This window comes from Nycticebus coucang, chromosome 9, assembly GCF_027406575.1.
Source record: "Nycticebus coucang isolate mNycCou1 chromosome 9, mNycCou1.pri, whole genome shotgun sequence".
Taxonomy (NCBI): Eukaryota; Metazoa; Chordata; class Mammalia; order Primates; family Lorisidae; genus Nycticebus; species Nycticebus coucang.
In genome coordinates, this window is record NC_069788.1 from 50,627,063 (window position 1) to 50,638,534 (window position 11,472).

Genomic DNA, 11,472 nt, shown 5'->3' on the forward strand with positions numbered 1-11,472 from the left:
AAGAAAAATTAATTAGCAGATATTCATAATCAAATAAGGTACTTTATTTCATGAAAATAACCAGCCCAACAGTAAGTACTTCACTTAATAATAAAGTGTGGTCATACGTACTGAACAAATTGCTTAATCCTCACAACACAGCAAGGTAGGTAAATATTGAAGCAATGACTAAGAGGTGTATGTATTAACTATTGCCAATAGACTAATTTCAGATACTCTAGTTTTACCCTGTTTTCTTTTTTACTTCACCTACACCAGTGTTTTGCAAATGTTTTACTATTACCTATAGTAGGAAATATATTTTACATCACAACTCACGTCACATAAACACACATATACTTACACCTGCACTGGAAACAAATCAATAAAATAGCATATAACTGCTACAACATATGCTAGATTACAACTCACAGTGTGAAAAGTTCCAACATACATCATACTGTGTGTATAAGTGCTGATGCTGTAATAACCTTGTGCAATCAATTAATGTTTGTCTTATTTTGCAAGTACTGAACTTGTTGCAAGGAATCATTTCCTTTCACCTCCATGTTTCCTTTTATTACAAACGTTTTATGCTAAAAAAAAAAAAAAGGCATTCTAGGGTTTGGGGAGTAGATCTAAGGAACAGTGATACATGTTTTTCCATGCAAATTAGAATGATCCACGTGGAGCTCAATGAGTTCTGAACTCGCCTAAATCAGTTCATAAGTTTAACCAGAACATGGCCAAGGCCAGCAGATTTTGAATAAAAGGAAGGAAAACATGTGGTAAGTCAGCATAAGTGGCTCTTGAGCACTCTTTACAATCACTCGTTTCTCCATTTTATTTATTTCTCTCATATAAGATCAGTTGTAAGTTTCCCTTTACCTAATCATTATTCTATAAAAATTTTCCATGTTACATTTCTCGGGTAAAACATATAAATTTGTTAGTCTTTCTTTTGAGACACTACAGAAATATCTTTTGGCATTTAGACTTAATTTTTCATGTGTCACTGGAGTTCCATCAAGAGAAAAATCTCTTCATAACTAATTTTATTTTAACTGAATAGATTGATCATCAGAGAAATTCAATACTGAAATACAAGTATTCACTTTGACTTGAGTCCTCCAACAAGACCAACAACAGTCATGAATCCAGGCAATGCAAGTGCTCCAAAGATCTTCATTCTCTTGGGTTTCTCCAACCATCCCTGGTTGGAAATGCCTCTCTTTATAATAGTGCTTATTGCTTATGTCTGCACGTTGGTGGGCAACATCTCAATTATTGTGGTATCCAGGGTAGATCCTCGCCTTGACAGCCCTATGTACTTCTTCCTTTCCAACCTCTCCTTCTTAGACTTGTGTTTTACCACAACCACTATTCCTCAGCTGCTGCTAAACTTGTGGGGCCCAGATAAGTCCATCACCTATGGGGGCTGTGTGACCCAGTTTTACTTGTTTCACTTCCTGGGAGCTACCGAATGTATCCTCTTAGCTGTGATGTCGTTAGATCGTTACATTGCCATCTGCAAGCCCTTGAGATACCCTTCTATCATGCACCGGCGACTCTGTTTTCTTCTGGTGACCATGGCATGGTTAAGTGGTTTGGTTAACTCCTTGCTTCAGTCATCCCTCACTGTCCAGCTACCATTTTGTGGTAACAGCAAGGTAGATGACTTTCTGTGTGAGGTCCCAGTGATGATCAAGATGTCATGTGTTGACACCACATTCAATCTAGCCATGCTCTCCATTGTGGGGACCTTCTATTCCTTGGTTCCTTTATCACTTATCCTTGTGTCTTATGGATTCATTGTGGCTACTGTACTCAGAATTCAATCCTCAGAGGGAAAGAAGAAGGCCTTTAACACATGTGGTTCTCATGTTGTTGTTGTGTCTCTCTTCTATGGGCCAGTAATCAGCATGTATGTACAACGCTCTGCTACCAACTCCCAGGATGAAAACAATCTTATGTCCCTTTTCTACAGTTTGGTGACTCCTATGCTTAACCCTTTCATCTATACTTTAAGGAACAAGGACATGAAAGGGGCAATGAGGAGGCTTCTTGTCTCATTGTTTCATGAAGGAAGAGAACAAACATAATTATTTTTATATTCCGCTCTCCACATATGGCTCAGAAGTTCTCCTGTTTTAAAATCACCTGATAATTTAACCTATTCCAATTTTTTCAGTATATTTTGCTAACTATTCTATCTACATATATGTTTTTCCACCACACTGCTATAGTTTGTCAGATATCATTTCAAGTGTGAACCCTAATCCATAGATTGTGTGCTATTTGCATGAGAGTGAGGACTATGTCACTAAGTTCCTTTTCATTCAATTTAGAAATACACATCTAGGAATCTTTAAAAGTGGGCAATAAATAAATGCTTATTGACTGATTCACTTACTTAGAAAATAACAAACCTTATCATTTTATGTGTTATTTTGAAAAAAATACAAGTAATCTAGACTTCAGTTGACCTTTTTGCTGTTATGAATGTGATTTAAAGATTAATCTCTCATTTGCAAATCAACTCTTTTATGAATGCCAGCAAGATCAAATGAACTTGTATTTAATATCCTATAATAGATTCTCTCAACCACATATTCACCAATCCTTGAAAACTAAGATAATTCAAAAATAATATCTGGGCTTGGCACCTGTGCTCAGTGGTTAGGGAGCTGGCCACATACACGGGTGCTGACAGGTTCGAACCTAGCCTGGGCCTGCTAAACAATAATGACAACTACAACAAAAAATAGCTGGGTACTGCAACAGGTGCCTGTAGTCCCAACTACTTATGAGCCTGAGGCAAGAGAATTACTTAAGCCCAAGAGTTTGAGGTTGCTGTGAGCTTCAATCCTACGGCACTGTACCGAGAGTGACATAGTAAGACTCTATCTCAAAATAAATAAATAAAATAAATAAATAAATAAAAATAATATCTTATTCTTTTTTCTTAGGTCTCTATGGGATTCCATCCTTGTGAGGCATTTGACTAAAATAATGTTTTCTAGGGAAACATTTCCATTAAAGGAAAAAAATGATGACTAAGATTCTGAAAATTTTCTATGCTGTCTTCTGGTATTAAGAATCACTCAGACTTCACTGGAGAGATAATCTACCTAGAATGAGAAAATCAAATGTTTTGGTAAAGAACCAAGGTATAAAATAGTTCAATGATTTAGGAATCAATATGATAGTTTATTCATGGAAGGAAAATCAGGGGGAAAGTGAAGAATGGCATGAGGGAAAGTATTTTTTTTAATTCTCTATCAGACCATCAATTTTGAGACAGAAATGATGAAGTAGAAAGTTCGTTGATGATGAGAGTCAGAGGTATTCTATGGACTTTATCTAAACTCTTCTCATCATAAATTTTTCATTTTCTCATACCTTTCTGTTCTCCATCCTTACAATACTCTTATCTTTCAATTTGTGTGTAAGGCAAATACTTGTTTTTCAAACAACTAAATGCATTCGTGTGCAGTCTTCATTCGTCTACTCAACTTGGCATATTTGCCTTTTCCTCCCAAATGGCAAGAACAAAATCTATTGACTCATAATATACAAACCTCTGATATAGAAATATATTTATTTCAATCAATAATTAATTAAAATAAATTATTTCGTTCTTCAATTTATGTTCTATACATTATAATAAACTTTCCCTTCGTAGACTTGAATATTACAGGTTTTCTCTTGTTGGAGACAAGGAAACACTACTCTTTTGGAGACAAATTGATTTCCTAGTATAGCCGGGTCTGTTAAGGACTAGGTCTGATTTTACTATGTACCCCTCTTTCAGTAACCTAAGTAATTAGCACAGTGAATGCCACAGAATATACCCTCAATAAATATTTTTTAAGTAAATGAATGAATAAAATGAATTGCCTACTGTCCTTATTACTTACCTATACCATGGGCTCCTGTAAATTCATGTCATTCACTAAGTAATGTGTTCAACAAAATAGTTTAGATTGTTTAGGGAAATGTTTCTCAAATCATCTGCTGATGGCATTATGGTAGATTATACAAACAATATCCACCCCACCCCCCAAAAGTAATCCATATTCAAACAAATTTAAGAAAATTCACATATTAATCTTGGAATTTTCAAGGGAAAATTAACATAATAAATTCTTGAGAACCCAAAAGTAAACTGTTAAATTATGCTTGAAACAATACTTCCCAAATACTGTTTTTATGATTTGTATTGGCTTATTTTTAAGAGAAAATGACAACATAGTTTGGAAAATAATTCATAAGAAGACACTAAATTCCAGAACTGGAATAGATAAAATAGATGATCTGAAGAAGCAGAAAACCTCACTTTTGCATGAGATGAGCAGATTCTTATCAAAAGTTTGGGGAGTACTGAGGGAAACAGCCTATGATAGTCCCATTACACCATCCCGTGTATCTGAAATCTCAATATTATTTATTACCTTAAGATACAATTTTTGTAGTTATTACGTTTACAATTGTAAAGCCAGTATTCATTCAGCTAATTGTTTTAAGTGTTAAACTAGCAGCTACCACATAAAAGATGACAACTTAGTTACTACACAGTAAACATTAAAATAGGCTGGGCATGTTGGCTCAAGCTTGTAATCCTGGTACTCTGAGAGGCCAAGGTGGGAGGATCACTTGAGCTCAGGAGTTTGAGACAAGCCTGAACAAGAACAAGACTTCACCATTACTAAAAAATAGAAAAATTTGCCAGATGTTGTGGAGAGCACCTATAGTCCCACCTACTCGGGAAGCTGAGACAGGAGTATCTATCTCTTCAGCCCCAGAGTTTGAGATTATTGTAAGTTAGTTAGGCTGACACCATGGCACTCCAGCCTGGGCAAGAGAGGGAGACTCTGTCTTAAATAAATAAATAAATATTAAAATAAAAAGAATATGTTGCCTTTTTTACAGAATATAGTTTCTCCTAAAAATGTAACTCTTTAGGGGTGGCGCCTATGGCTCAAAGGAGTAGGGTGCCATCCCCATATGCTGGAGGTGGCAGGTTCAAACCCAGCCCTGGCCAAAAACTGCAAAAAAAAAAAAAAGTAACTCTTTAGTATGCAGCTATTATAACGAATTAAATTAAGAGATAATGCATAATTTTAGTTAAAAAACAATTGGGTTTTTTTTTTTTTTTTGAGACAGAATTCACCCATCTCGGCCTCCCAGACTACTAGGATTACAGGCACGAGCTACTGCACTTGGCCTATAAAATTTATAAAAATATTAAAATCCAAATACATATAAATTGTTTATCAGTAAACCTGTTAAATGACATTTCTAAACTGTATGTTTAAGAAGTGTCTCTGTCTGAGCAGTTTTCCTAGCTCAGGTAAATCTGTTCTAGGACTAACTAGCTCTAGCTTCTGTTCAGCCTTCCTCTATCAGATTCCTTTATCAAGCATTTTAAAATCACAAACTTGACCCCACTGCAGACCTCCTTGAGAAATCATGTCCAGAAAATGATTTTTTAAAACTTCCTTAGTTAATTTTGATGTGCACCCAGAGTTAGTGAGGACCATTGCAGGGAAAACATTTTAGAGACAGAAGTCCAGTGGAATTTGACTAGCATGAAAAAGTATGGCTCAAAACAAGAATGGAAGATAACTTTTGCTAAAGATGTAAAGAATTTTTAAGTTTCAAGCTTAAAAGAGAGAGATATTAATACAAACCCATAAGCAGAACACTCTAATGCAGATTTAACAGGACCAAGTTGTATATTTTGAAGTGGTTTCCTTAGAAATAAATGTTATGTGAAAGTCACATAAAGTACTTCAATTAGTAGTGCAACTCTCATTTATGCAGAATTAAATTTAAAAAAAATGTTTTTCTACAACTAAAATATACTACAAAGAAATGAACAATTAGTTACTGTTGGTAACTAAATTATCAGTCTGGGTAAGCAAATATAAGTAATACCTCAAAACAAAACAAAACTAAGAATAAGAAAAGTATGAGGAATTGTGCAGCAAAAAATAAGATTTATAGACTAGACACACAAAACCAAATATGAGCAAGAATAGTAATGCCTGGTATGTAAATCAGAAAAGAGGATGTCAAATTAATTATTCCTATGCACCAATGATATGATGTTATATCTAGAACACCCTAAAGACAACTGCAAAAGACTCCTAAAATTGATAAACTCAGTAAAATATCAGTGAACAAAATTACTGTACACAAATCAGTAGCATTTCTGTACACTAATAAGAATCAAACTGAGCATAAAATCAAGAATTCAATACCATTTACAAAAGTTGCAAAAACATAAAATAAAAAAATATATAGACAGATATGAGGACAATTAATGACAATTAAGGTTATGGGGGGGAAGAAAAGAAGAGAGAGGGAAGGAGGCAGGGGGCGGGCCCTTGGTGCGTGCCACACCTTCTGGGGGTAAGACATGATTGCAAGAGGGACTTTACCTAACAAATGCAATCAGTGTAACCTGGCTTATTGTACCCTCAATAAATCCCCAACAATAAAAAAAAAAAAAAACATATGTAGGAAGGAAGTTTGCTTGCACAGTAGCTCTATTTTTAATGTAAACAAGCACTGACAAATGAATAAAAAATTATTAAAAAAAAAAAGAAGAAGAAAAAATAAATAAATAAATAAATAAAATTGAAATGCAAAATTTCAATTAGAAGATAATGAAAAAAATGTATATATATATATATCTAGGAATAGGGTGGCACCTGTGGCTCAAAGGGGTAGGGCGCTGGCCTCATATGCCAGAGGTGGCAGGTTCAAAGCCAGCCCCGGCCAAAAATATATATATATCTAGGAATATACTCAACCAAGGAGATGAAAGATCTAAAAGGAGAACTACAAAATATTAATGAAAGAAATTATAGACAACACAAATAGAAAAATATCCCATGGTTATAAATTGGAAGAATCAATTCGTTAAAATGTCCACTGTTCAAAGTGATTTACAGATTCAGTGCTATTTGTATCAAAATACCAATATCATTTTTCACAGAATTAGACACCAACTTTTTTTTTTTTTTTTTTTTTTTGTAGAGACAGGGTCTCACTTTATGGCCCTCAGTAGAGTGCCGTGGCCTCACACAGCTCACAGCAACCTCCAACTCCTGGGCTTAAGCGATTCTCTTGCCTCAGCCTCCCGAGTAGCTGGGACTACAGGCGCCCGCCACAACGCCCGGCTATTTTTTGGTTGCAGTTTGGCCGGGGCCGGGTTTGAACCCGTCACCCTCGGTATATGGGGCCGGCGCCTTACCGACTGAGCCACAGGCGCCGCCCAGACACCAACTTTTTACATCACATGTTCTTTCTGGAAATTTGCCAATTCTTAAGTCATACATGGCAAGGAGGTTGAGAAACCAGGCAAAAATGTTATCTAATGGTCAAAGAAGCTGAGTAGGGTTTGCCGAGTAGGGTTTTTGGTGACCACACAAGCTTAGAGAGACAAAAAAAAATTAGAATTCAAAATTAGAATTTCAATGAAAGCCAGTATTAGGAAATTAAAATTTCAGATAGAAATGAAAAGCAGAAAACTGGGCCTAATATGTGCCAACATATATCAAGATATTGGTTATGCTTTTTGCATCAGCTATGCATCAGAACAGGTAGGCAAGAGCCTAAGAAGGGGGGCTTCACAGTACTGGGAAGACAAATAATGGAAATCTTGACCCTTATATCACCCAAGTCTTTTTTTTTTTTCAGTTTTTGGCCGGGGCTGGGTTTGAACCCACCACCTCTGGTATATGGGACCAGCACCCTACTCCGTTGAGCCACAGGCACCGCCCATCACCCAAGTCTTAAGACTGAAGTGTCAAGCAACTTAAAAGAAAGCATAGACTAGTGTAAATTAGCCCTAAAAAAGACTAAAATCCAGATTGCATAGTCCGTTTTGCTGAGTTGTAATATACCAAGGTCTGATAATTAAGTTTGTGAACTCATTCTAAAAAAGTGCTACATACTACGTTGCTGTATATCACTACATTCACTGTCAAAATATTCCCCTTGGGAAGCTGTGCACCAACATTAGCGCCTAGTCCACCCTTCAAAGCAATTTGAGAACTCTTTATCTGAAATGGCCATCAAAGCTTTTGTCATATTCCCTTCGATGTCCTGAATGCATCAAAATGTCTTCCTTTCAATATTTTCTTTATCTATGGGTAAAAAAAAAAAAAGTCATTGGAGGCCATATCAGGTGAATAAGGAGGATGTGCTAAAACCATAATTTCTTTACTAGCTAAAAACTCCCTCACACAGGGTGCCATGTGAGCTGATGCATTGTTGTGGTGCAAGAGCCATGAGTTGTTGGCCAAGATTTTCAGTTCAGATTTTTCTGTTTCTCTATCGATGTTTATTTGGTCTGCTAAAATTCACACAGTCAGTTGATGATTTTGATCCAGAATTTAATGAATTTTTGCAATGTTTTCATCAGTTCTGCTCATTACTGGCTCCCCTGACCTCCATTCATCAGTGACGTTTTCTCTCCTCTCAGAAAAACATTTAATATATTTGTGCACTGTTATTTTCTTTATGGCATTATACCAATAAACCTAGACTAACATGTCCCTGATTTCACTTCCAGTCATGCCAAGTTTAACAAGAAATTTATAAATGTTTTTTCATTGCTCTAATTTAAGCTCTGATATTCTCATGACAGCACACAAAAACATGTAATAACAATAATGAGGGCCATTCAGTTCAGATGACACAACACGTGAACACAGACACAAGTGTAAGACACTGATACACCAAGGTTGTGAAACCTTACTGAGTTACTGCCAATGTAAATGCACCATGTCAAGTGTGTGAACATAATTGTCAGAACTTGTATACAGAATAAATTATGTAATTTAAGGTATACATGTTGTTCTCAGTTGTATGTATCCATGAAACCAACAACACAATCAAGATCAAGAATGTTTCCATCACGTTTCAAAAACTCTTGTTTTTCTCAACCTGCAGAAGACTGAAACTGAACCCACATCTTTCACCATTAACTAAGTAGACTCTCACTGGATTAAAGATTTAAACTTAAGACATGAAACTATAAAAATACTAGAAGAGAACCCACATAACAAAATCCCAAAACCAGAAATGTTGGCGTGGATGTGGAGGAAAGGGCACACTTCTACACTGCTGGTGGGAATGCCCACTAACACGTTCCTTCTGGAAGGATGTTTGGAGAATACTTAGAGACCTAAAAATAGACCTGCCATTCGATCCTATAATTCCTTTACTAGGTTTATACCCAGAAGACCAAAAGTCACAATATAACAAAGACATCTGTACCAGAATGTTTATTGCAGCCCAATTCATAATTGCTAAGTCATGGAAGAAGCCCAAGTGCCCATCGACCCACGAATGGACTAGCAAATTCTGGTACATGTATACCATGGAATACTATGCAGCCTTGAAGAAAGATGGAGACTTTACCTCTTTCATGTTTACATGGATGGAGCTGGAACATATTCTTCTTAGCAAAGTATCTCAGGAATGGAAGGAAAAGTATCCAATATACTCAGCCCTACTATGAAGCTAAATTACAGCTTTCACATGAAGACTATAACCCAACTATAGCACAAGACTATGGGGAAAGGGCCAAGGAAGGCCCCACCCCACTATGGGTGGGGCCACATCTATGGTGCATCTTAGAATGGGTACAGGCAATGGCACTAATGTACACAGCTATAATTTAACAATAAAATAAAAAATAAAAAAAAATATTAGAAGAGAATGCAGGGAAAACCCATGAAGAAATCCACCTGGGCGAGTATTTTATGAGGAAGACCTCCCAGGCAATTGAAGCAGCTTCAAAAATACACTACTGGGACCTGATCAAACTAAAAAACTTCTGCACAGCCAAGAACACAGTAAGTAAAGCAAGCAAACAACCCTCAGAATGGGAGAAGATATTTGCAGGTCATGTCTCTGACAAAGGTTTAATAACCAGAATCCACAAAGAACTCAAACGTATAAGCAAGAAAAGAACAAATGATCCCATCGCAGGCTGGGCAAGGGATTTGAAGAGAAACTTCTCTGAAGAAGACAGGCGCGTGGCCTACAGATATATGAAAAAATGCTCATCATCTTTAATCATCAGAGAAATGCAAATCAAAACTACTTTGAGATATCATCTAACTCCAGTAAGACTAGCCTATATCACAAAATCCCAAGACCAGAGATATTGGCGTGGATGTGGAGAAAAGGGAATACTTCTACACTGCTGGTGGGAATGCAAATTAATACATTCCTTTTGGAAAGATGTACGGAGAACACTTAGAGATCTAAAAATAGATCTGCCATTCAATCCTATAATTCCTCTACTAGGCATATACCCAGAAGACCAAAAATCACATCACAACAAAGATACTTGTACCAGAATGTTTCTTGCAGCCCTATTCATAATTGCTAAGTCATGGAAAAAGCCCAAGTGCCCATCAATCCACGAATGGATTAATAAATTGTGGTATATGTACACCATGGAATACTATGCAGCCTTAAAGAAAGACGGAGACTTTACCTCTTTCATGTTTATATGGATGGAGCTGGAACGTATTCTGCTTAGTAAAGTATCCCAAGAATGGAAGAAAAAGTATCCAATGTACTCAGCCCTACTATGAAACTAATTCATGGCTTTCACATGAAAGCTATAACCCAGTTACAACCTAAGAACAGGGGGAAGGGGGAAAGGGAGAGAAGGGAGGGGGGAGGTGGGCAGAGGGAGGGGGATTGGTGGGATTGCATCTGCGGTGCATCTTACAAGAGTATATGTGAAACTTAGTAAATGTGGAATGTAAATGTCTTAGCACAATAACTAAGAAAATGCCAGGAAGGCTATGTTTTTTTTTTTTTTTGTAGAGACAGAGTCTCACTTTATGGCCCTCTGTAGAGTGCCGTGGCCTCACACAGCTCACAGCAACCTCCAACTCCTGGGCTTAAGCGATTCTCCTGCCTCAGCCTCCCAAGCAGCTGGGACTACAGGCGCCCGCCACAACGCCCGGCTATTTTTTGGTTGCAGTTTGGCCGGGGCTGGGTTTGAACCCGCCACCCTCGGTATATGGGGCCGGCGCCTTACTGACTGAGCCACAGGCGCCGCCCCAGGAAGGCTATGTTAACCAGTATGATGAAAATGTGTCAAACGGTCTATGAAACTAGTGTATGGTGCCCCATGATCACATTAATGTACACAGCTATGATTTAATAAAAAAAATAAAAATAAAAAAACTCTTGTTTTCTCTTCACCTCAGACTCAGCCTACCTCTACCCTGTTTCCCCGAAAATAAGACATCCTCTGAAAATAAGACCTACTTACAGGAAAGATAAGACATCCCCTGAAAATAAGACCTAGCGCGTCTTTGGGAGCACACCTTAAAATAAGACACTGTCTTATTTTTGGGGAAACAGGGTATCTACTTTATGTCCAACTAGTATCTACTTTACGTCCTCATAGATTAGTTTGCATTTTCTTGAATTTCCTATAAGTGGATC

The 11,472-nt window shown here is 37.0% G+C and overlaps 1 protein-coding gene across 1 annotated transcript; it reads left to right on the forward strand.

Annotated features, from left to right (window-relative positions):
* The first annotated feature begins 1,130 nt into the window (after positions 1–1,130).
* On the forward strand, positions 1,131–2,081 carry LOC128593847 (olfactory receptor 2B11-like). Its single transcript, XM_053602181.1, has one exon. The coding sequence runs from the start codon at positions 1,131–1,133 to the stop codon at positions 2,079–2,081; it is 951 nt and encodes a 316-aa protein (XP_053458156.1).
* Positions 2,082–11,472: the final 9,391 nt, after the last annotated feature.